This window comes from Nesoenas mayeri (assembly GCF_963082525.1).
Source record: "Nesoenas mayeri genome assembly, chromosome: Z".
Taxonomy (NCBI): domain Eukaryota; kingdom Metazoa; phylum Chordata; class Aves; order Columbiformes; family Columbidae; genus Nesoenas; species Nesoenas mayeri.
This window is the reverse complement of record NC_137542.1, coordinates 32849181-32876201: the sequence shown is the minus strand read 5'-3', so window position 1 is coordinate 32876201 and position 27021 is coordinate 32849181. Positions and strand designations below refer to the sequence as shown.

Here is a 27021-nt window from a genome sequence, read left to right as displayed (position 1 = left end):
TCACTTTATCTGCTGTTATGGAGCAGCATTTATTCCCTCAATAAAAAGCCAGCCTAGGATAGCAGCAAATGAATGGTACAGAAAAGACTGCTACTAGCTGGGCTGGAGGATAACACACACACAAAAAATGAATCACTTAAGTTTTTTAGGAAACTGGTACTGTATGTTCTAAGAAACATATGGCAAGGTAACGAATACTGCTTTTTCACCCAATTTATGTTGCACAGTCCTTTCAAATGCACACCAAAGCAGCTGCATTTTCTTCACTGGTTTCCATCATCTTGCAACTCCAGCTTCGTAAGCTGGTCCTCAAACTTTTGAATGTCTACTTGATGCTTCATTAGGAACTTCCCATTTAAATGAAAAACAGGTATGTCATATTTGTATTTATCATACCATGCTGAGTTCTCTGGAAGGGTAATATCCACCTCCTGCAAAACAAACTGTGACAGAAAACAAATACGTTAGTACTTTCAGGGCACTGAAAAACAACACTTACTTTTCCTTCAATTGATTTTTTATTTTCAGAAATGCAAGGAAGTTTTCTTGGTGCTTTCGGATTTATTCTTCCATGTTGTAGAAAACTGCCAATTTTGTGCATACAAAATGTATGTAGCCACAATCCTTGGCTGCATGTCCACAAAGGGCACTCTCCCTAGTCTAGAACATCATTCTTCACCTTCCGTGCAGTCTCCTGTGAACACCAACCACAACAAATGTGTAGCTGGCAAAACAAGAGGTGCCTGTTAGGCAGCAAAGTGCAACACCCTAATGATTCTGTTAACAGTTTCTTCTGTCAAGAAAGGTCTCAAAATCTGGCTGAAGAACAGAAAAACTGTAATCACATATAGTTCAAATATCTGAAGGCCCACTTACTAACGTCCTTCCCAAATGATACAATTACTTGCCTCATAAATGTTGCAAACTCCTTTATCAGACAAGGCAATACAAAAGCAGTGGTTTTAAAACATATTGCGATGAGGCGTGTATTGGTTTACTTCGCCAATATTTGAGTAGCATTGTCACAAAATGCTTTTGATAATGAGTTTTATGGAAATCAGTGCTGAAATTGTCTTGAATAAGTCAGCCATAAAAGAATAAGATGCAAATAAATCCAAGTAATGTTCTTTAACAAAGAAAGAATTCTAATTTTTCTTTCTATATAGAAAACGTACACAGTATTGCAATACGTTACCCTTTTCTTATATGGCTCAAGCACTTCCATTGCTTCGTCACACAGAGGGCATGGTTTCTAAAGGAAAATATTCAGACCAAGTTAAAACATACAGTAAAACATACAGATTTGTACTGTAAAGTAACACACAGAGACAAGTGATCATTACTGTAAATGTGGGTTCCCTCCCCCATACCACCCTTCTGCTTTCTAGATGTTTACTTTTTCAGTGCAGCATGGATATAAAGAAAATAAACTATTCAGCCACAGAATTTAATTATATTTCTCATTTGTTATTATTTTCCTCATGGTGCAAATTAACACTTTTCAATGGCTCTTCTAAAGGCGGATTCAAGGCCATGGTTTGGAAGGTAATGCACAGAGGCCTTCTTTTGGTCAGCAGCAACGAATATTCAAAGCATTGTCATCACCAGCTGAAAACAATTGCAGGTAGGAAGTCACACCAGTAACTTCTAATCTGTTTCAGATCGAGTCACCTGGGTTAGCTGAAATAGCAAAAGAAGGTGATTTAAGATAACTTGGCTGACTTTGCCTGAAAGGAAGTAAGCATGATCCTCCAACTTGCAGAACTGGCAGGATTGTAGCCTCCAGCAAGGAGAACTGGCAAACAGCTGCAGTGTTTTGACCTGTGGTGGGGTGAAGAAAATCTCACATTTTTGAAAACTCTCTAGTCTCCCACTACAGTTATACAGCTGACTTCTGTTGATCGTGCATTTTGACCATCAGAGTAGTGTGTAGCTGAAGGAGTGACTCACATGAAGGCATGCTGCTTCAGTGCTTGTAATGGCAGAATTTGGCCTATACTTCACATAGTAAAGTATATGGTGGTGAAGGTGATGGATCTGTCCCTCTGCCATGAACTACCTCTCACAGCTGGAAAATACCTTCTCTCTCTCCTGCCAAAAGTTTTCCAAGGGCTTGTTTAAACATGAAGTTAATCTGAAAGAGCTATTTCTTACTTCCTGTATGTGAAATTTATTTTGATTAAATACTCTTTTAATTCCTACAGAATCTAAATTGTCTTTCCCACACATACAAGTCCCTATGCTCTGAAAACCTATGCAAGACACTAAAGATCAACAGCGCTGTGTTATTGCTAGTTTTTGTCACTTTTGGAGGGAATGATACACCTGATACCGGTGACTGACAGGAATGCCTCAGGATCTTTCACATCAGTTTTGTAACATGCCAGGCTCATCACAGTCACAGTAGGACATACTCCGTTCCCCTAGGCCTGTGGAGAGCTTTCTAACTATCACAGAAACGCATTTGACAAACTAAGCTGATATCATATCAAGGATAAGAGGGTTATTAGGGACAGTCAGCATGGCTTTACCAAGGGTAAGTCATGCTTGACCAACCTCATAGCCTTTTATGAGAATGCAACAAGGTGGATGGATGATGCCAGAGCGGTGGATGTGGCCTACCTTGACTTCAGTAAAGCCTTTGACACAGTCTCCCACAGCATCCTAGTTGCTAAGTTGAGGAGGTGTGGTCTAGACAATAGAGTAGTGAGGTGGGTTACAAACTGGCTTAAGGAGAGAAGCCAGAGAGTGGTAGTCAATGGTGCAGAGTCTAGTTGGAGGCCAGTATCTAGTGGAGTGCCTCAGGGGTCAGTACTGGGGCCAGTATTATTCAATATATTCATTAACGATTTAGACGAGGGAATAGAGTGCACTATCAGCAAGTTTGCTGATGACACTAAGCTGGGAGGAGTGGCTGACACGCCAGAAGGCTGTGCTGCCATCCAGCGAGACCTGGACAGGCTGGAGAGTTGGGCAGGGAATAACCTGATGAAATTTAACAAGGGAAAGTGTAGAGTCCTGCATCTGGGCAGGAACAACCCCAGGTTCCAGTATAGGTTGGGAAATTACATATTAGAGAGCAGTGTAGGGGAAAGGGACCTGGGGGTCCTGGTGGACAACAGGATGACCATGAGCCAGCACTGTGCACTTGTGGCCAGGAAGGCCAATGGCATCCTGGGGTGTATTAGAAGGGAGGTGGTTAGTAGGTCAAGAGAGGCTCTCCTTCCCCTCTACTCTGCCCTGGTGAGACCACATCTAGAATATTGTGTCCAGTTCTGGGCCCCTCAGTTCAAGAAGGACAGGGAACTGCTGGAGAGAGTCCAGCGTAGAGCAATGAAGATGATAAAGGGAGTGGAGCACCTCCCTTATGAGGAAAGGCTGAGGGAGCTGGGTCTCTTTAGCTTGGAGAAGAGGAGACTGAGGAGTGACCTCATTAATGTTTACAGATATATAAAGGGTGAGTGCCACAAGGATGGAGCCAGGCTCTTCTCGGTGGCAAACAATGATAGGACAAGGGGTAATGGGATCAAGCTGGAACACAAGAGGTTCCACTTAAATTTGAGAAGAAACTTCTTCTCAGTGAGGGTGACAGAGCACTGGAACAGGCTGCCCAGGGTGGTTGTGGAGTTTCCTTCTCTGGAGACATTCAAAACCCGCCTGGACATGTTCCTGTGCGACCTCACCTAGGCGTTCCTGCTCCAGCAGGGAAATTGGACTAGACGATCTCTTGAGGTCCCTTCCAATCCCAAACATACTGTGATACTTAGCAAAGAATATGTTTTTATTCCTGTTACAGAATCACAGAATGTTAGGGATTGGAAGGGACCTTGATAGATCATCTAGTCCAACCACTACCTGCTAATAATAAAACTGGAACTGGTTTAAAATCAGAAAGTGAACTATTTAAACCAGGAGTAAAATCTGTTTAAACAGACCATTTATATTAGTACATATTTTTCAGTAGAACAGTGCAACAGTATGTGTACCATCACTTGCTTTCTGGTAATTTATAATAAGGCTACCTGGATAAAGCTGTCTTGGACAACCTTCTCTCTCAGATATATATTACAGTGGCAAAAGGGACTCCTACTGCTGAAGTAGTAAAAAGCTCTTCCCAAAGTGACATATGCTGTGTTGATAGCTAGATGTGATAGACAATACATGTGGTATAAGGGACAGTGTTATTTCTACAGATAATTGCCATTTATGTTGCTGTCATGGTTGAACCCCAGCCAGTAACTAAACAACACAGCTGTTCACTCACCCTCCCCAGACAGGATGTAGGAGAGAATCAGAAGAATAAAAGTGAGAAAACTGTTGGGCCGAGACAAGGACAGTTTAATAAGTAAAGCAAAAGCTGCACATGCAAGCAAAGCAAAACAAGGAATTCATTCAGTACTCTGCATGGGCAGGCAGGTGTGCAGCCATCTCCAGGACAGCAAGGCTCCACCACCTGTAACTGTTACTTGGGAGGACAAATACCATCACTCTCAATATCCCTCCCTCCTTTCTTCTTCCCTCAGTTTATATGCTGAGTGTGGCATCACATGGTCTGGAATATCCCTTTGCTCAGTCGAGGTCAGCTATCCTGGCTGTGTACACTCCAAACTCTTTGTGCACCACCAACCTACTCACTGGTGTGGTGGTGTGAGGAGCAGAGAAGTTCTTGATTGCTCAGCAATAACTAAAACATCATTGTGTTATCAACGTTATTCTCATATTAAATCCAAAACAGAGCACTATGCCAGCTACTAGGAAGAAAATTAACTCCGTGCCAGCCAAAACCAGTACAGACTGCTGTTCTGTGGTCATTTTAAGCTAGCACTGGTGCTGAAGGAAGCAGACTCATCTTCCTGCTACTACTTCTTTTGTGCTGCCACAAGCACTCAGCTCTACAGCAGAGCTAGTCAGGAGAACTGATCTGAGTTAACAGTAACCTTGCAAAAAACCCAAATCAAACCAACTTTGTTTTTAACCTGAAGCAGTTGTTGCAGATGCTTGTATTGGCATAAAAGGGGCCTGCAAGGGGAAAACTATTTGGCAGTGATAGCTTCTATCAGTTTGAAGTGGCTACAGAAGTCATAGCTCCCCCCTGTCTTCTCCTCCTCTTTTCTCCTTATTCTTAAAAATAGGAAGGAAGGGGGACAGAGTTAATTAGCATAAACTGAGTGCAGATTAGATTTATTTTGACGTACTCTACATTTTGCTTTGCAATTGCCAGTGGTATCAGACATTAAAAACATTTTAAGTTAAAAGCATATTCAAGCAGAGGCCACTTTCGAGAACTACTTGAACTCGGCTTTTAGAAAATTTGATTTCATACAGTGTCTTACTAATTGAAAATTTTAAAACACAAAACAATCATACAAAGAGCTTTTTTCCAGTTATTTACCCAAAGGTAAGATCATTATTCCCTACCTTATCACATTTGCATTATGAATGAGTTCATGCAGAATCAGGCACGGGAAGAGAGAACTGTAACTTTTAAGTACCATTCTTCTTATAGCACGCATTGCTCTGATTAATAAACAGATGGTGACCTTTTATTTTTTATCCTATTCATATCTTCTTCAGTTAAAACACTCTTTATGGCTAGGGATGGTATGAACAAACATTGTGCAGGAGGAGGAAATTATTGTAATCACATCCATCTCCAACAGATAACGCCATACTGATGTCAACATTCTCAGTCCTTTGCATTTCTAGTGATTCCCATCTTAAGGGTTACATCAACCATACAAATGCAGCATAGCCCACTGTGTACCACCCTGTCTCAAAGTGCAGAGGACCTCTGCAGGTAACACAGGCTTAATGACAATTCATGAAAGGTGACAGTTCACAAATTACCATTCCTGCTGATCACATCTGTTTTCTAACTATGCTTAAGAATCCTATCTGCTCATGCTACGGAAAAGCCTTTGCCTTCATTTTACTCTTGTTAGCATTACACAGACAATACAGCATAAAGAGGGTAAAGCACAATCTACTTTTTCCTTGTGCACTACTAACACTACTTGGATATATTTTCAGTCTCACAGGCAGTGTGGAAATTATGAGTGCTTTGAGAAGCCTGCTTCGGCAGTTGATGCTTGTTCTGAGCAGATTACGTAAAACAACTCATCTTTGTTCTCCATTTCCAGGATGAAATCCTGGGAGTTAGAGAACAATTTTCAACTAGTGAATGGACTGTAGTGTTACTGAGCCACAACTGTCCTGAAATCTTCATTTCTTGGTTGTAACTACTTGCTTGCTACAATGAGAGTAAGACTGTGCTGTAAACCCTGGTGTGGAAGAACCCCAAAGTAAAATGCCCAATACTACATCCATTTGAAGGGGACGAAAAACATGACCAAGCTCCTTCATCTGGGATTCATGTACATTAAAGCTGATAAATATGCAGTCTTGCACAGATTTATTCCGTAAACAACTTTTACCTTGGTGAATAAAGTCAACACTGGCTTATTTGCACTGGCTGAACAGAGGTGTCTCCCCAGTGGACTGCATGAATACCTTCCTAGCTGCAGTGTTCTGCTCAGAAAACAAAGCACCATTGTCCTGTTAAGACAAAAATAAAATGTTTAACTGTTTCGTGGCAGGTTATAGCTCATGAAATTTAATGTTAACATAAATGTGATAATTAAATTGCAGTGCTAAAATACAATCAAACCATTTTCCCAGGATTTTTATGTTCACAGTATCAACACCTTAATCAGAAAAATGGTTTACTATGCAGCATGCCAGAACCATTACATGGCTCAAAGAGTGTACTTCCATTTTAAAAATGACCCCTATGTTTTCTTGCTGAAATGCCTCTTTTAAATTCCCTGACACAAATGCTGAGATAAATGCATTACGCTGTTTCAACTGCATAGATGCCAGTAAGAATTACATGATATTAGCAAAATGCAAAATGCTGTGCTTTGAACCTCAGTAATCTTGCTGCAGTGCTTGACATATTCTACTTACTAAAATTATTCCATCAAAAAACTAATCTGTACCTAATCAGAATATAATGCTTTCTGCAGTGAACAAAAAGCTGCACCCAAGACAATTTAACTTGGTAATATCCAAAGCATGCATATTGCTGAGTCCTGCAACAGTAAATTAATTTATGAAAGATGTTGATGGGTTTGTCATTTCTGTGGAAGAGTTCAAGTAAATTTAGTGTTGTTGAAGGGTATCATATTGGAGTCTTGAAGTCACCTATTTGTAACACTAATAACAACAGTGCTTCCTTTACATTTTTGTCTTAATGAGAAATTTACACGGCATTTTATGGCTGAAATGGAAAAACCAGAAGCAACAGTCTGTATGGAAACCATTGGCAGATATGACATTTAACATCAGAGTTTACACTGGGGAAAAATCAAGTCCTTTTTACATAAAGTCAAACTGCTTTTGTTCAGACATGACTTAACCGTAGTTCTATTAACTAAAACTAACCACAAATACACAAGGTAATGGCACAAGTTTAAATAACGTAAGTAGCAGCAGGACTACATTACAACTGATAAGCATGCTTTAGGAAGTTCAGTAAAAAAAGAGCCTAGTGCATTCACTGAATCTCTCAGTACTAACATTATATAGTTTTGTTCAAAGAGAGGCAGTTTAGCCAGCATAACTTCTAAGGAAGAACAAAACATTGCAGTGGACTCTACAGTTAAGGCTACCCGACTGCTGTGTTTCTAAGCAACAACCACAAGATAAACCAAATGGGTGACATGACACTGTTCCACCAGCCTTTCTGCACTGTCAAATACACTTTTTTTTTTTTTTTCTAGAAGACTCTGGTAAAGGTAACTTGCCATGTTTCCAGAAGAAGTTTCAACAGAGAAAATACAAAGAAAAGGTATTACCCTTTGAAAATAATAGCCTGAATTATCAAATTTCAGCTGCTAGGAAAGAATAAGAATTTTTATCTTTGAGCACATAAAAAATAAAGTTGCCTCAAACAGAGTACTCTGCAATGAACAGGCTTTGGGCTTACTGTTTAGTTTGTGTCAGAAAGGGTTCTTCATGTGTACATGTCAGGCTTGATACCAGTAAGAGTCAGCTGCAGGTGCAGAGCAGTACACATGCTGTCACTGCAAAGTTCAGGCGACTGGTTCAGCACACACTGCCATAGCCCACAGTCCTGGCAGCTACTGCATTTGTTTTACTTAGCCAGGTAGAAATCTAATTGTCTGGGATTTTACATAATGGATACAAAAATAAGCTTTGAACCTTTTGGAAAAATGCAAATCTGGATGACAGTAAATAGCCTCAGCCACACTTAGAAATGTTTACATCCATAGTAAATAGGTGCCCAGAATGGATGTGGTTTTAGCATAAAAAATTGTAGCATGTTGGCCTGCTCACATGCAAGATTAAAATGCCAAAACAAATAGTCTGCATTCTGGCAACTTTTTAAATGAACGCTTTTGTTGCCAGCCCAGCAAGCCAAATTTTGTGCCTTCAAAACAAGGAAAATGCCTCCAAATTGTTCTGTGAACAGCAGAATGCATAATGGCTAGATTTCCATTTATCTTATTCCTCCATATATACACGTATACAAAATGGCCCTGGTTCACTCCCTCATATACCCTTTTTTGACCCCTCCACCCTCTAGTAAACTTGAGTCCAGTGGACAACTCCTACCAAAACATCAACTGAAGGGGAATGGATAAGACAATATCAGTATCTAAGCTTCAAGATGTCGCAAAAAGAACTAAGCAGTGTCTTACTTTCTCACCAATTTTAACACTGTCTGTGGAATTCAGGAGCAAATCTTCATTGACCAGTACTACCACTGAAGCAAGTCTGCTGTTTCCAGAGTTAGCAGAAGACTGGCTGGATGTTTTTATAAATAACCTAAGGAAAAGAGAGTCCTGGCCGTCAATTTATTCACCCATGTAGAATTATACTAAGGGCATACTGTAAAGCCAGCTATAAAAAGACTTGAAGGACTAATCCTGATTCACAAAATGACCCGTTTCCACCCAGGGCCCAGCCATGCTCTGCTCTTCCATCAACATAGAATCATAGAATATCCTGAGTTGGAAGGGACCCACAAGGATCATGGAGTTCAACTCCTGTCCCTGCACAGGACAACCTCACAGTTCACACCATGTGTCTGAGGACGTTGTCCAGTCTCTTCTTTAATACTGTCAGGCCCAGCTGGGGCCATGACACCTCCCTGGCGAGCCTGTTCCAGTGCTCCACCACCCTCTGGGTGAAGAACCTTTTCCTAATGTCCAACCTAAACCTCCCTTGGCACATCTTCCTGACATTCCCTTGGATTCTGTCATTGGTCACTAAAGAGAAAAGATCAGCGCCTACCCCTCCTCCTCCCCTTGTGAGGAAGCTGTAGCCGCCATGAGGTCTCCCCGCAGTTTCCTCCAGGCTGAACAAACCAAGTGACTTTAGCTGCTCCTCATAGTTTCCCGTCCAAACCCTCCACCAACTTTGTAGCCCTCTTCTGGACACTCTCCAGTAGTGTAACATATTTTTTATCCTGTGTTGCCCAGAACTGCACACAGTGCTCCAGGTGAGGCCGCACCAGTGCAGAGCAGAGTGGGACAATCACCTCCCTCGCCCGGCTGGCAATGCTGTGCTTGATGCACCCCAGGACACGGGTGGCCCTCTTGGCTGCCAGGGCACTGTTGGTTCATGTTCAACTTGTCATCATCACTTGTCATCATCACTTGTCATCATCAACCAGAACCCCCAGATCCCTCTCTGCAGAGCTGCTCTAGAGCATCTCGTCCCCCAGTCTGTATGTACACCCAGGGTTGCCGTATCCCAGGTGCAAAATCTGGCACTTGCCATTGTTGAACTTCATAAAAAATAAAAACCATTTAAAAAAAGGCGCATAAAAAAGCATAAAGCAGTTTGAGACATCTAGCCCTCAGGGAGGGTGAGATACTGTCAGATGGCATCATGTTCCCACAGTAAACATGATACAGCTTGATTTCCCTAGGCTTCCAAAGCCCACAGTTGCCAGAAAGCATCACTGGGAAGGAGAGCAGTGAGACCTGCTACATTTAACCAGGAATAAAGCATAGTGCAACTCCAGCTTCACAGGACTGCCACTGAGACTCTGCCCCCATAGAAATTTGCTTTTAAATCAGCAGAATTTACTAATTGTATTTTACTGGGTTAAGTAAAATAAGATGTGGAAAAAACTAAATAGCAGTGGTTTTGCACAAACACTGAAGACTTCTAATATTACAAAGGTTTAAGTATAGTTGCTATTGATCAGGAGCTGGTGAAAGTGAATATCTAATCACTCACCAGTCAAATCTGCTGCAGCAGCTCAATTTGTCTGAACAGCATTCCAGAGCCACACAGGTGTTTAATGCTTGCACACTACCTTGTGCACAAGCAGGTTCCCAACACTGACCTGCACTGAGCTGAGGAACATTTCTGGAATGCAGAGCTCCAGCCACAGAGGTCACTTCCATGCTGGTTTCATCACTGACAAAAAGTGTTGCACAGATGCCCCACGACATTCAAGTCCTGCTCACATCTGTATCATATCTGTCTTTTGTTATGAAGTAACTAAAATGCTACGAACACACACAAAATCTTTCAACATGATTTTTCAGGAGCTCTCCTTAGCCTGTCCCCAAACAATTATAAAGATTTGTCTGAGGAACAAAATTAATATGTAATTCATATTAAGGATGCTTGCAAACATCTGAACTTACCCTTTTGTATACTACAGAATGATTTAACAAATGATGCTTATAAGTCTGGAATTTGGCCCATGCTGTTTTGCAAAGCCAAACTGGACTAATTTCCTGGTAACAGAATTTCCATCACCTAATAAATCCTCATCTGCTGGAAAAATAAAATGTGACACTAAAACTAGCCATTATTTAGACGAGACAATAATCTGTATAAACCTTATTTTAGCATCAACCAAGGAAAGGCAAGCATGGCTGTTTTTTTCTCCAACTATGTACCCAGCAATGCTATATACTCTTAAATAATCTCAGCTTCAAATCACTGATATGCTATTGTCTGTGGTTCTGAATGTTTTATATGCCTAATGATCAACATATATGGACAGGATTATGTCTTATTTTCCATGGATTTGTATACAGATACAACAGGATGAAATTATTACGACTTTGCAGGCATTTGTCTGTATACAGTTGACATTAATGTAGAATTTGATTTTGGAACCTTAACCTGGGTTTGACAGCAAAAAGGGACTGCCTGGACAAATCACAACACCTCTTTCTGCAAGGTAACAGTAACATATCAGGAACATGGAAAACATTACACTGAAAATGTCCTAGACATTTTTTAGCCATTTGTCTTAAAGAAATTTAGTATCTATTAAACTGACCCTTACCCCCCATTTAATGCTCAGTCTAGTAGGACAGACAATGAGGAAAGCAAGCAGATGCAAATGTAAGAATATGTGCTGATGGCCCAAGTCAGTCGTGGTTTAAAACAGCCTTTTTTTATTGTCCTTCATTCAAAACCAGCTACGGCCATCAAGGAAAGCAAACTTGCTGGCAGAATGCTGCTGTCATTTTGATTCCTTAGCAAGGAAACACTGAACAAGAAAATATGGTGCCACAGCAAGAGACCAAGGAGGACGTGTGAGTAGAGACACCAAATCCTGTAGTATTTGAGATCCCCACATGGTTTTTACCCCATCAGCCTCTTTTCAGAGGAGGCATGAAAAATACAGGAGAATCTTAAGCCTCTTTTTGCAAATACACATAACTCTGAAGGTCTTTAAGGAAGAATCAGGTTTTTACACCACCTCAAAATTAAAAAATATCATCAGTAATACCACTTGTTTCCGTGAGGTGATGTTACATATCAATCAATACATATTTCTATACATTTTCTCCTCCAAACTGCAGTAATCTGGGGTAAATGCCACAAACCCACAGCATTCCATCCCAGAAAATATTAAGAGTATAATTTCATCCCATTGTGCAACAAATTTTCATAGTGATCACTCCAGAGGTATCCATTCTAGAGTCTGGTCCAGGGCCTGTAGTCCACATTTCCGACAATATAAAAGGCAGTCAACAGATTGCTGTAATGGCCACAACTCTATTTCTAAACACTGAAGAACTTGCATGTGCAATGGAACACTAACGTGAAGTAAAATTATAACAGAGTTTAAAAGACTGTTATACACATCTCCATTTGAAAACTTTTCAGCTAAAGGATCTATTCCCCGCCAAGGGCCGAGGTGGAGCCAAATCGCGTAAAGAGTGTATCCAAACGTCTTTTCCATTGTCTCCTGTAACGAGAAAGCCTGATGTATTTTGATGCTGTTTTCTAAACCTATAATGCCCTCTACAGACAGACATTCAAAGCATACGCAGAAACGGGAGCGCAGGCGAGTGGCAGCGCCGGCCGCCCGGGGCTCGGCCAGCGGCGCCCGATACCCTCTGCCCGGCTTCTGCCTCCCGGGCGGCCTCCCCAGGCCCGGTGCCGGCAGGGAGCTGCGGCCCGGGCCCGCCGCGCCTGCAACGCCAGCGCCGGGGAGGCCCCGCGGCCCGAGCTCGGCACCAGCCGCCGTTAACCCGGGCGGGCCGGGGCCACTCCCGAGGCCCCGTAGGACGAGCCGGGCCTACGGCAAGGGCCCGGGCTGCGCTCACCCACCTGACGCGGGCTCCCGGCGAACGGCGCGGCGCGGGCAAGGCGGCGCGGCCCCGCTGGGCAGGAAGCAGCGCCCGCCGCTGCTGCGGCGCCCCCTGCTGGTAGCCCGCCTGCCCCGCCCGCCCCCATCTCTCCCCTCCCTCCTGCCGCGGCCCTGTGCCCGGAGCCCTTTCTTGGGGGCTCCCAGCTCCCCGCGAAGCCCCTGTCCCGCCGGGTGGGACTCCGTTCTGTAAGACGCAGCCGGCGGAGGGGGCTGCCCTGGCTCCCGCGGGTGCCGTTCCCGAGCCGGAGCAGCTGTGGGTGTCGGGCGTGAAGTGGTGGGGTTGGTTTGTTTGTTTGTTTGTTTTGCTTTTTTTTTTTGTCATTGTCGTTGCTGTTTTTCTATCAAACCGCATACCTGGAATTTACTTGTCGCTACAGGAAACATATGTACTTGGATGGGTATTTTTGCCAACCTTTTAAGTTTTTTAAGTGTAGTTTTCAGCTGGAAACTGCGAACATGCGTAGCCACAGTGTATCTGTATTCGGGGGATGAATCTCCCCTGAATCTCCCCTCTTTTATTTTAAAACCATTGCCCCTCATCCTGTCACTACAGGCCCTGCTAAAAAGTCTGTTCTCGTCTTTCTTATAGGCCTTTTAAGTACTGAGAGGTTGCAATAAGGTCTCCTCCTCTTTTCCAGGCTGAACAACCCCAACTCTCTCAGCCTGTTCTCACAGGAGAGGTGTTCTTTCCCTCTAATCATCTTGGTGGCCTCCTCTGGACCCTCTCTAAGAGGTCCACGTCTTTCCTGTGCTGAGGGCTCCAGAGCTGGACACAGGGCTCCAGGTGGGGTCTCACCAGAGTGAAGTAGAGGGGCACCATCTCTTCCCTTGACCAGCTGGCCACACTCCTTTTGATTCAGCCCAAGATACGATTTGCCTTCTGGGCTGTGAGTGCACATTGCTGGCTCATGTTCAGTCTTTCACCCACCAGTTCCCCCATGTCCTTCTTGCCAGGGCTGCTCTGAATCCCTGCATCCCTCAGCCTGTTTTGGTACCAGTTGCCTTGACCCAGGTGCAGGACCCTGCATTTGGCCTTGTTGAACCTCATGAGGTTCTCATGGGCCCACTTCTCGAGCTGTCCAGGTCCCTCTAGATGGCATCCCATCCCTCAGACCTGTCAACTGTACCACTCAGCTTGGTGCTATCTACAAGCTTAGTGAGGGTGAACTTGATCCCACTTTCTATGTCATTGATGAAGATATTAAACAGTACTTATCCCAATACTGACCCCTGAGGGACACCACTAGTCACCGGTGTCTATCCAGACACTGAGCCAGTGACCGTTACTCTCTGGATCGTAAGATCCAGTGGGTTCCTCATGCACCAAACTGTCCACCCATCAAATTCATACCTCTGCAATTATGAGAGAAGGATATAGTGGCTGACCATGTAAAGGGCTTTGCAGAAGTCCAGATAGACCAGAAAAATAAACATCATCTGTACCAAAAGCGTTCTTACCAGCTCGTACAACTGCCCACGATATATTATTTCTGTTAATGGAAGTGGAGATGTGGGATTTTGTTGTTGTTTCCATGTGAACAATTTGTTTTAAAGCTGGGGTTTTTTTAATCCTTGAAGACAAGGGCAACACTGGGGAAGTACTCACAAATAAGGTCAAGAGGACTGAACAGTTCCAGCTGAAAATGAAATTAGAAGACCAGCAGAGGAGAGAGAAAATATTTATCCTATAGTGTAATGGTTATGTGTCTTTCCTAGCAGTCCTAGATTTCAGTCCCTTTACTTAGCAGCAGAAACAGTACCTGTGTTGTACATCCACATGTATCCTAGGAAGGCTTATTACTATAAACAAAGCAGAATTGTTTCTTTTTTGCTTTCTATAATCGATATGAAGTTATTAGAATAGAGTCTTTACACAACTCACACACTTTCACAGCATCCCAGAAAGGCTGAGGTTGGAGGGGATATCTGGATGTCACTTTGTTAAGGCTGCCTGCTCCAGCAGAGATGGCTAAAGCTGCTTACCCAGGATCATGTTCAGGCTGCTCTTCGGTATCCCTTCTCTGGTCACCAGGTACCACTGGAAAGAGCCTGAATCCATGGTCTGGAGGATTGGGTAGTGAGGTCGACTGTGAACTGGCTGAAGAAAAGAAGCCAGAGAGTCGTGGTCAATGTGGCAGAGTCTAGTTGGAGGCCTGTATCTAGTGAAGTGCCTCAAGGGTCGGTACTGGGACCAGTACTATTCAATATATTAATCAATGACTTGGATGAGGGAACAGAGTGCACTGTCAGCAAGTTTGCTGATGACATGAAGCTGGGAGGAGTGGCTGATATGCCGGAAGACTGTGCTGCCATCCAGCGAGACCTGGACAGGCTGGAGAGTTGGATGGGGAAAAATTTAATGAAATATAACAAGGGAAAGTGTAGAGTCTTGCATCTGGGTAGGAACAACCCCAGGTTCCAGTATAAGTTGGGGAATGACATATTAGAGAGCAGCATAGGGGAAAGGGACCTGGGGGTCCTGGTGGACAACAGGATGACCATTAGCCAGCACTGTGTCCTTGTGGCCAGGAAGGCCAGTGGCATCCTGGGGTGTAGTAGAAGGGGGGTGGTTAGTAGGTCGAGAGAGGTCCTCCTTCCCCTCTACTCTGCCCTGGTGAGACCACACGTGGAATATTCTATCCAGTTCTGGGCCCCTCAGAAGGGGAAGGGAACTGCTGGAGAGAGTCCAGTGCAGGGCAATAGAGATGATTAAGGGAGTAGAGCATCTCCCTTGTGAAGAAAGGCTAAGGGAGCTGGGGGTCTAGCTAGGAGGAGTCTGAGGGGCAACTTCATTAATGTTTGCAAATATATAAAGGGAGAGTGTCACAAGAATGGAGCCAGGCTCTTCTCGGTGACAACTAATGATAAGACAAGGGGCAAAGTGTGCAAACAGAGGTTCTGCTTAAATATGAGAAGAAACTTCTTCACAGTGAGGGTGACAGAACACTGGAACAGGCTGCCCATGGAGGTTGTGGAGTCTCCTTCTCTGCAGACACTCGAAACCTGCCTGGACACATTCCTGTGTAACCTCATCTAGGTGTTCCTGCTCCGGCAGGGGGATTGGACTAGATGATCTTTTGAGGTCCCTTCCAATCCCCAACATTCTGTGATTCTGTGATTCTTTGCAGCCTCCCTTCAGACCCTTTTTATACATTGATCCAATCCCTTCTTCATGAGGCTAAACAGTCCCAGCTTGCTGAGCCTTTCCTTGGAGGAGTTGCTCTGGTGCCTTAAACATCTTCATGGCCCTTTGCTGGACTCTGTCCAGTGCGAGCATCTCTCTTTTCTACTGGGGAGCCCAGAACCAGATGCAGTGCTCCAGGTGTGGCATCACCAGTGCCAGGGAGAGAGGAAGACTCACTTTCCTCAACCTGTTGGCAAAACTCCTCCTAATGCAGCCCCTGAGACTGTTATTCTTCTTTGTGGCAAGGGCACATTATTGGCTCATGATCAGCTTGTTGTCCACCAGGAGCTCCAGGATGTTTTCTGTAAAGCTGCTTTCCAGCCAGGAGCTCAAGGCATGTACTGGTGCCTGGAGTTGTCACTCCCCAGGTGCATGGACTTTGTGCTTCCCCTTGTTGAACTTCTTGGGGCTCCTGCCTTGGCAGGGTACCACCATGGGGTGATGCAGAGAGCAGCACCAAGTTGTGACTCTGCGCAGGAGGAGGGAATTGGGTGCTGCTGTAGTGCGGTTGCACCGTCAGTGCAGGCTGATAGGAGAGCAGAGCCCTGAGATGTGGGGACAGAGGCTGTGGTGAGGAGATGGACAGGCCTGGGGTGACCAGCGGTGGGGGCACAGGCTGGCCCTGGAGATCCCCCAGCTGGAAACATCTGCCCGAGGACTAGCTGCAGAGATGAAGGCCTGAAGCTGGGCAGCACTTGCCTTCTTGGGGAGCCGTGAAATAGTACCTGGCACATGTTAACATTCCACCCCTCCTGGCCAGGGGCTGCATCACTGCACCCCCTCTCCCACCACACTGACCCCACAGGGTCCAGCAGAGATGTGAGGAAAGGGTGGGTGTAGCACCAGGAAAAGGGAGAGAAAGCACAGGTGGTGATAGCAACACCAGTGGCAATGTTAGTGACGCCAAGGCTCTTTCTGTGATTTTCAAGCATTTATTTTCTCTATAGATCTAGAGCACAGAGAGCCTCCTGATGGACTTTCAGGCCAGCATGTGCTCCAGATGCTGCACAGTCCTGTTTTTGGCAGCTCCTCGGGCTTGGTTCTACTTTTGCCATTGGTGTGGCGTCTTGGGAGTCTGGGAAGAGTCATGGGAGCTGCCGACCCTTCCGTTTGGGGCTTGCCACCTCCTCCCAGGTGAGTGATTTCAGTCCCAGCTGGGAGTGAACGGACCTGCTGCAGCATCCCACAAATCCTCGTGCGGCTCTTCCTGCTCCCCAGGAGTGGCAACAGGAGCCTCGGGGGGGCTTCTGGGATCCCCATGGAGAGCAGCAGTTGAGGTGCTGGGTCGCTCCTCTTGGTTGGCTCCAGCAGGGCTGCCAGAGGGGTCTGGGCCACGGGCAGGAGACCTCCTCTGGGAGGCAGCAGGATGGGGAGCTGGGGCGCTGCTCTCCCGCTCCTCGGCAGCTTGCCCATCCTCAAGGGCCAGCAGACGGTAGGCCTCCCCGCTGCAGCGTTGCACAGCGATGTTGATAAGCTGTGGTACAAATGTCGCTGTCTGGTTTTGGAGGCTGTCCTGCAGCACCTGGAGCAGGATCTCTTCGTGAAGCCCAAAGAGGCTCAGGGCAGACATGAGGGCATCTTCCACCATGGCTACACGTGGAGACCTGTTCCCAAAGATCTGCTGCAGCTCCTGACGCACCCATGGCAGAAGGGGCTGGAGGAGAGCTGGTTGGTCCCGGAAGAGGAACGCCCAGGTGATAGGCTGAAGGTTGCCCAGAGAAGCCCCATGCAGCTGCTGCTCCACAGGCTGTTGTTGTGTTGCTGCAGAGCTGTGGGCATGTGGATGCCCAGGAGCTCCTCGTGCCTGGTGGCTGATGACTGATGCCACTGCAGATAATGTGATGACATTTTCTTCGAAGTCATTGTCTGTCAACACTGAGTGTAAGATGGAAAGGATCCTCCTCTTGCAGAGGGGGCACTCAGGCTTGCTCTGTGCCCACCGCAGGATGCACCCGTAACAGAATTGGTGGAGGCATGGCATCACGTAGCTGGCCTCCTCCCAGCTGTCCAGGCAGATGGGACAACGGTTGTCCAGCTCTGTGGCCATGCTGTCCACTTGCTGCGGTGGGCTCGGGGGAGCTGGGGATGTGGAGCTGCTCCCTCACACTGGTGCTGCAGCAGCCGCTGATGTGCTGGAAAAGGAAGAGAGGCCACGGTCACTGGCTGGCCCGGGGAGGGGTGGAAGGAATGCCCAGGTTCCTCCAGAAGGAAACTCTCCCAGCTCCCCGGGGTGAGGTGTCCCTGCCCAGCTCACCTCTGCTGCTGCGAGCTGTCTCCTGGGTGCCCCGGCTGCCTGAACCTGGCAGGGCCGGGGAAAATCCTGCAGTGGCTCTGGGGTTGTGCACTGAGAGCTGCAAGAACAACTGCCCAAGCACAGCACCAGCACCAACAACAGCCTCGCTCAACACTCCAAACCTCGCAGACTCGCTTGGCTGGAGTGCGGTCACAAGACAGCTGGGTGAGACTCAACGCCCGGATATAAGCAGTGAGGGGCGCCTGGTCACAATTGATTGCTCGGGAACGTCATAGTCCATCACTAGGTGACATCAGAACTCGTCACTGAGGGATGTCACCATCTGTCTCTTGGGGACATTGTGACAGACCATCCTTGCCCACAGCACTCACCCAGCAGCACTGAGGCCCCAGCACACGTCTCTGGGGTTGCCACAGAGCCAGTGCCCACTCTGTTCCCCCAGCTCTTGTCTTGTGCCCGGTATCTGTGTTTCACACCAGTCACTGAGGCCTTGGCTGTGTCTTCCCATGGCTCCATCAGGTTGTTTTGGTTGTGACATACGTCTCCAGGCCCATAAGGCAGGAGGGTTCACTCAGTAACACCTCGTGCCTCCCTGGAAGGCTGCAGGACAAAGTCACACAGGCTCTCCCCACAGCCCAGCCCTGCTAGCCAGCCCTCTGGGCTCCCCTGATTCCTCCCATAGGGGTATTACGTCCCATTAGTGTCATGCTTTGTATTTAAGAAGAGCTGGGAGTTGTACTCTTCTGTTTTCTCTTCTGCTCTTTCTCTTGCCCTTGCTTGCTCTGTGGTGCAGCCGGACAAATCCAGTCCAGACGTTTAGTTCGGCCTTTTGCCATTTTGCAGAGGCCTCTAGGCTTTTCTGCCTTTTTCCTCTCTTTTATCTCTCTGGGACTGGCTTTGGGACCAGGTTCTGTTTCCTGGGACTGGCTGCTCATTGTGTTTGTGAGGAATTGCCTCGAGTATCTTTTATTTCTATTTTATATATATATTTACTAGTACTGTATTAGTATTTTGTTATTTTTATTAAACTGTTTATCTCAATCCAAGTTACTCCCTTCCCTTTTGATTCTCTCCCCTGTTGGGAGGGGTAAAGGAGGGAATGAGTGAGTGGCTGTCATGGTTGTATTGCTTGCTCGGGTTAAACCACAGCAATGTGATGGTACTAGAATTTTTTCATAGAGGAAGGGTCTGACCTTTTGTGTAAAGCTTGTGTTACCAAAAATGTTTTGAGCTGTATGATCTTAATTGTGTAGGCATTTCAAGGATCTGGTTTCACAGCTGCAAAAATCAGTTTTGGTATGCTGCATGGATCACTGAGTGGGCTGGTTGTTCAACAGTATTCACAGCAAAACTTCTAATAACGGGTACCTCCTTAACATGCAGGGCAATACTGCCCCGATACTACAGAGAGGCACAGGATGGACTAACTCATACATTGGGTGTTGCTGTAATTATGACCCCATGGCAGAGAAGTTGCAAAGTGACAATGATGGTGACACCTGATTGTTGCAGCTGATGTAAAGCTTCTCATTATGCTTTGTCAGTTGGCCTAGGATTGTTCAGAAAGTAAATACACAAAAAAGATGGCAGCTTTATTTCAGCAGGATTGCCTAATTAAAGCAATTCTGTGGTAATTTGTGCACAGATGCTATCAAATATGAGCTTTTCATTCTATTCCTAATCAATGCAGGTATATCAACCCCCACTATTCTTTCTGTTTGACTTAATTTCACTGTACTTCTGTGACTCCTTTAATTGCTCTCATTGAACTATTAGATTAAACTGACTAACTTATAACTTAAAAAGACAGCATGCGTATGCTCAGAGTAGGCATTTTGTCCTTTTCATCCAAAAGTCAGGATTCTATCCAACAGTAAGATTCAGCAAGACTGTTGTTTTTTTTCAGTATCCATAAGGGAGGATGGGAGAAAGAATTTATTGTTTTCTAATCACTCTTTCAGCATTGGCTGTTCATCTCCTGATCAGCTTGTGTGTTTATGCATGTGTACGTGTGCTAGCACGTTGAAAATCGGTAAGATCCCACGGTATTCACCACTTTCTTTCTCAGCACTAGCTTCTCTGTGAGTGATTGAATCCTCAAACACAGATGCAGCTACTGTTTAAAATGGAAAATTATTTCTTCTGGACCTCTTTCTACTGTCTCAATGAAATCGTAGCTGGTTAAGTAATTTTTTTCCCCCTATTTGTTTAGTTGTTAGTTCTGCATGAGTAAAGCAACATTAATCTCCTGCTGAGTTTTCCATTACCGTATTTTTTCCTCTGTCCCTGTGGAATATCACCACAGTGTGTGTTACTCAGGCTGATAATGAGGAAAACTCTTCAGTTCAGACCTTCCAGTTGTTACTTCTCTGGTCTGTCTAGACCTTATCACACATGTTTGTCTAGTCCATGGCTGTTTCTATTTGTTTTTGTAGCTATGATTCTTGCCAATTTATGGCTTGGTTTCTACAAATGCTTTTCTTTGTCCTTGAGAAGAGGAAAGATGCAGTCTTGTTTCCTATGCATCTATTCTCAATGTAAATGATATTTCTCTTAGACTATTATTTTCATCATATCACCTGTCTAGTTTTATTTAACCCATGACTCTCGCTCTCTGACATATGAAATACAAGTGTTGTCCTTACTTATGCAGTCCTCAAAGCTTACCTGTCATCTCTGGTTTTAAATATAATTTAGTATTTTATATGTAGTCAGTATTCACTTTATTGTGATGATGGCCGGTTCAGTCATTGTCCGTGCTTCTCCAGCTATCCATATTTATTTCTTTACTTATGTCTAGGGATGCAGCTTCTGCTGACAATCAAAGCTCCGTCATCTTCTGTCTGGAACCAATTCTAGGGCCCTTCTTTCCTTAACTAGGCAGAAAGTTCAAAATTCACAGCTTGTGGCTTAAGGCTTACAGCAAATACAGTTACTCATGCTAAGTGAGTTATGCTAAGTAAGGTCTACATGAGTGGTTTCTAAGCAAGTTCTATAGGAAGCAGTATATCAAGTAGTTCAATAACCGAAGGTCTGAATATAGACTGACGGTTTGTATTTCCTTATTGTAATGTTCTCACAGCAGTCAGTTTCTCAACCTTGCTTAAGACAATAATGCAGTTCATTAGAACTACTTTCTACAGAACAGGCTATTTGTGCTGAAGACAGCTATTTTCATTGTTTCAGAAACTAACCAGGTACATCTATTCGTATCTGTACCCTCATTTTCCATGGATTTCTTCAACTTCCTTCAACTGTTGTTTCTTATTCAAGAAAAAAAGAACCCTGCTGTTAGGCACCTTGTAGCTTGAAGAAAAATTTTGGCTATTTTCTTGGTCCATCTGTATGATGCTAAACACAGCTGGAATGTGGCTGCATACTGCACAGGCATCTAAATAATACAGTAGATATTCAACAAGATTGATATCTGAGAACACTTGCAGAGGCTTCTTCCAGTTACAAGACTTTATTTCAATATGGTATGCTACATTTTACTTATTTTAGGTGAAAGGAAGAGAGGGAAGGATATTGAGTTGTTCTTAATAAGTAAAAGTATCTTGAAGTAGGGAAGGAAGATTAATTAACTACATTTTAGTGCGGCAATTGAAAAGACAAGCTAACTTTATCTGAGCAGTACAGGCAGAAAGATGTAAAAGAAAATGCATGACTCTTACTTTGGCTTCAGTGGGGCTGTGTAGGTAGGGATTTGATAAGTCAGCCTACACAGAAAAGGAGTTCCATTAGATCTTCCTCATGAAAAATTATTTACCTGCCTGATTTTTTTATTTATCTAATTTATTAATCTCTCAGACATGATGCAAAACTTAGTCTTTTGGGTCCATTTTTTGAAGAACTCCAGTCTTGTTTTCCTAACTTTACTAACTAGTGGAAAACCAGTATGCTGGGAAAACAGTGGTAAGTATGTAAAGGATGAGTTCAGACTGCTTTACATATTTTGAATTCATAGTTAGATGCTAAGGGTAGTGCATGAGTACTTACATGATCAACACAATATTACTGATCAAAGAAATTAAATAACAGATGGTCTAACAACTCTGGATTTATAATGATAAACTTCAAGTGCAGTATTAGTAATTTCTTGTAGCCACTTCTTTCTTTGCTAGTGTGAGTGAGATAAAGCATTCAGGATCTCTTTTAAAAAATTTTCCTTATGTTTCAAGAAAGTTCAGTTTTGATTTGGAAGATATGCTCTGATATTCCTTCGGTTTCAGCTAAGTGGAATGCTGCTCAGGGAGGAAAATTGAGCCTCAGGGCTTTGTATATAATTATCTGTTCAAGGACTTTCAGTTTGTCAGAACAGAAAAATACACCATGATTCAAAGGCTGTAACCAGTACAGACATAAGTATTTTAAAATGTGCTTATGATTCTTTAGGCAGGCAGTATAAATCCATCAAATACTTTGAAACAAGGAGTCAAAGTTTGCAGGTGCAATATTTCATTTGGATTAACAGTTTGTCACTGTAATGAGCTTCTGAAAGTTTCTTGTATTTGTTGAGTTTCCGTAGAGCCATAGAAAGTTTGAAGTACTTTAAATCTTAATCTTTAAATCATAATTACAGTGTGCTAGCATGGACATAGAATGACATCAGACTTGCAGACATTTCATTTGGTTATAAATTAGCATTGTCTGAAAAACTGGACAATTAAAAGTTGGCAATGAAATAATCTTGAAAGTCTTCGAGTTCTTATTTTTAATCCTTAAAATCTTAAGTTCAGTAGCATCACTGGAAAACATTATTTGAACTTGCGGAAAATATCTGAAACAAATTATAGTGTTCCAAACAAATTCAGATGCAGGGTCTCTGCCTGAAGAGTTCAATCTAAACACCAAAGTAGACCAGTTTACAAATTAAAAGAAAATGTAAAGTTTCAGCTTCCTGTAAAAAATATCAAAACAACAGCTATATAAACAGAAATGAGAAGAGTTCTGAATACTGCAAAACTCCAGCTCTTTGAACAAGGGCTTTTATGCACTGGGTGTGCTAAACTGTATTTTTTTTCCAAAGTGTTGACAGAAATGCCTCAACACTAGTGAGGACAAAGAACTGAGTAATGCATTGTTTAAGATGTGTTCTAAACACCCTAGTACTTTCAGGAAACCTGTAACACCCTTCTTTGTTGGCAATTATATTAGGCATTTTGAGGGCCTTTTGCTATGCCTGTGGGATATTTGTCCTTAATTAAGACACTCATTCCCTTTGAAAAAAATTACGGTCTATAAGATAAATTATTACAATCTGGAAGCTAAACAACCTCTAAAAAATCCAGTTTGGATTTTGGATCCACTTAAAAATTCAAACTGAGCATATTTTGTACCAGATCAGTAAGCTATGAACCGAATCTCCATTAATTTCCTGCCTTGGCTTCTAAAAATAAGTCTTTGCATTGTAACTGGCAGCAACTGAATTTACTGGTAAATGCCCAGTAATTTGGAGGAGATTAAATTGATGTGAGGGAGATGACTGAGACAAGAGGCTTCAATATTTGAGAGTGTAGCACATCAAAGCAGACTCTCTTAACAATTGTTACGTGTAGTTGAACAGACAGGTGGGACATTTGTAATGAAGATGTTCATGTATTAATATAGGAATGAGTAAAATATTAAAATAACCTTATTCATTTATGCTTCCATACTTACTCTAGTGATTGCCACTTATATTTTTTAATATAAAATTCTACATAGATAGTTCTAACATATTTTAACCCAGCTAATCTCTCTCTGCTGCACTCCATGTTTTCTTCCTAGCATCTATTTTGGAAATAAATATATTGCAGTGTTCAACCCTTAATAAAGTTAGTTGATATGTAATTTTTTACTTAGCTTTGTGGTTGGTTTTGCATTGCCACAAGGAAGTGCAGATGGCTGATTTCCATTCATATATTAGAACCTCAGAAAGAGGTATAAGAAGTAGGTTCCAGTTCTTAGCTGGGAATTAGGGTGAGTAGTGTAGGCAACAGAAACTAATACATAAAAAAAAAATAAGGTTCTTCAGTGAGCTGAAGTAGGAGAGTCTTCTGTTTGTCATGTTTCTACAGCCTCTGATGGAGAAGAAATGCAATTATCCTCAGCAAGGTAGCTACTAAAAACCAGGAGGATCTGTTATTCTTGAGAAGCTATTACAAAGTCAGCATACATTTCAGCAAGCACTTCAGCACTTTGGGGTTACTACCAGAAATGACTGAAAAGCATTATAATTTCCTTAACAAGGAACTGACGACTTTCCTTACAAAAGAAATGAGTCAATACTTTCTATTGATTAAGGTGAGCTAATAATCTTCATGATCTTTTCTTGAAGTAAGCATTGGGAAGAGCCACTAACTACTTTATCTCATATGCTTTACACGTACGCAAGGACAAGGCTGCCAGAAGGCATTTGTAGCTCAAGAATGAGACGGACTTTAAATAAAGGAGAACTCCGTGCATAACACCGTAATAGGTGTAGCGCTATGGTCTTGGGAGATCAACTCCAAAATGTTAAGAGCCTGTCGAGATATGGTACCAACTAATTGCTCCATAGACTGAAGCATCTGAACAGAATTTTGTGAGGATGGAGTGGAAAGAAATGAAGAATTGTTTGGAGTTTGGCTCTGTCACTGTGTTGTAGTCTCTTCTGTTCCTGCTGAATTTAATTCCTTGTTGTAATGGGATTGCAGTGAAACAATCATAATGTGCCTTGCAATTCCTCAAGGAAAGTCATCAGGATTCAAAATAATTCCTTAGCTCTTCTAATTGTATTTCTAGATATCATTACAACTTTTCCTATTGTCCTAAATTTTATTAAGTAAAATGAAGAAAAATGTCTGTTATTTGACAGTGAGTATAGCGGCACCCTGTGGCTTGTGCATGACTTTGCTTTGCAACATATCCAACGAAAATCTCTCTGATCGACTTCTAATGTATGCTGATTACTATTATAGCACACATATAAGTAACGTATTTTAGTTTATGAAAGACAGTGGATTTTGTTTTAGAAATCTTGATTCTCTGCATATGAGATAGAGTGTACTCAGGGCAAGAATATGACTACAACTTCGAAAAGTTATTAAAACTTCTAACCCTCAGCTATTAATCCTCACTACTGTGTGTCTACTTCTCAAATGAGAAGCAGCATTTTGGAGTTAGCAACTGAAGTCTGACTGTGGCTGGGATGAAGGCAGCAGTACTGAAGTAGGAAATCCCAGAGCAGCTTGACAGGCAAACATAAGAAAACAAAGAGGAAAAGGGCAGAGAAAACTATTTAGTGGGTGAACCTATGGATGAATGAGAAGAAAGAAGATTGCTTTGTTTTTCACCTTTAGCAGCTATCCAATTATCCTTCCATGCAGAAAAATGACAGCAACAAAACAGAGATACCTGACCTTGCTTTAAACTGACTACACTGAATACCTAGCAGCTTAGTTACATCATCATAGAGCTCAGTGGGGAATTTGCCCTAATCAGAAGTTAATTAGCACATCTATGTACTAATAGCTGTTTAGTGTTGTTATCAATAATACTAACTGGTACTTATTATCAATGCTCAATGATGCCAATAATGTCTTTCAGGTTTGAGCCATTAGATATTCTGTCAATGGCTTAGGAACAAACACCGTTAGAATGACACAATTATATAGCAGGAAATTTAATGAAGAGATCTTGGGAAAAAGTTGCATTGCCTCAACATTTCAAGTGAATTTGTGAAAGGAAGGCATGGTTTTGACCTCTGAAATAAACATCAGATTTGATTTGCAATCATTTATCCATGTAAGTTCTAATGTAGAACAGTAGTAATAGTTTTGAAGAAATTAGAAGAAATTAGACTGAAATCTGTCAGTATGATGTGTCAGTAACTGTGCTACATGTCATCTGTAGTTAGTGCTGGATGGAGCTGTTTGCAGTTCAAGACCTAAATTAGGTAAATTGAACATTTTCAGAAGTCTGAAAGTGTTGTAAATAATGTAGAGGTTTTTAGGTCAAATCTGCTTGTAATCAAACTGTACAAAGGTGACAGTGAAAAATATCTAAATATTCAAAATATAGTATGTTTGATATGTGTTTTTTTTTTTTTTTTTTTTTAATATGTGTTGCAAAGATATCTTGCCATTTACAAGAATGTATGTCTTCCAGTGGTGTGCAACACGCAAGGGGGATCTAGCTAAGAGGCTGGCTAGGTTATTGCAAAAGATTTTTGAAACTTAACCAAAGGTTCTTAAACTGCCTAATATATAAGCCTACTTACTGAAAATATCTATTATAATTTTATGATAATCTGATTTTATATACACGCGGCGATTAGGAACGACACATACCAGGATGCAGACAGAAATTCAAGCAGAGGCAGAGATCTTGTTCAGGAAGGAGCGCAGAGCCTGGCCAAGCCAAGAGCTGACCTAGGCCTAGACTTAGGCTGCCTTCTCTGTTCACCATTGACAATTTATAGGATTTACAGGTACAGGCCTGGACTAAGATGTTTACAAAAAGGTGTTTTTCCACTAATTGTTATTAAGAACACAATAAACTCATGTGATGTTTGTCTCACTTCTTTTTCCACTCATTCACAGACCAGGCCCAAGGACATTCACACATCCCATGCACTTGGGGGCGGTTATCTGGCCCGAGATAGATACCATTCTCACAAGTCTGGGCTATAGCTTTTTACAATTATGAGAACTGTACTTCCGAGTAATCTGTCCAAGGCCCTTTATATATTATTATGTTAGTATTATGTCTTCGACCGTCCGGATGGTCATTGATCCTCCTTTATCATCCAGGTGGCTGGAACCGCACATCTTGCTTTCCCACATTTTACTTTCCAATATATACATATATATTTACATATGTATTCCATAAACCTAACAGCTGCTTTCTAACCTTCAGGCATTTTTTAATAACAGAAAAAATATTTATAAACTTTATTCTGTC

The 27021-nt window shown here is 43.0% G+C and overlaps 1 protein-coding gene across 1 annotated transcript; it reads right to left on the bottom strand.

Moving 5' to 3' along the window:
* Window positions 1-263: 263 nt before the first annotated feature.
* LOC308051783 (glutaredoxin-like protein C5orf63 homolog) lies at window positions 264-12631 on the bottom strand (the record flags this gene model as incomplete). The annotated part of the gene is made up of 4 exons (XM_080362416.1): window positions 12619-12631; window positions 6435-6555; window positions 1196-1252; window positions 264-443 (listed from the first exon to the last, which is right to left on the bottom strand). The coding sequence occupies exons 2-4, from the start codon at window positions 6549-6551 to the stop codon at window positions 264-266; spliced, it is 354 nt and encodes a 117-aa protein (XP_080218542.1). The 5' UTR covers window positions 6552-6555; window positions 12619-12631.
* Window positions 12632-27021: the final 14390 nt, after the last annotated feature.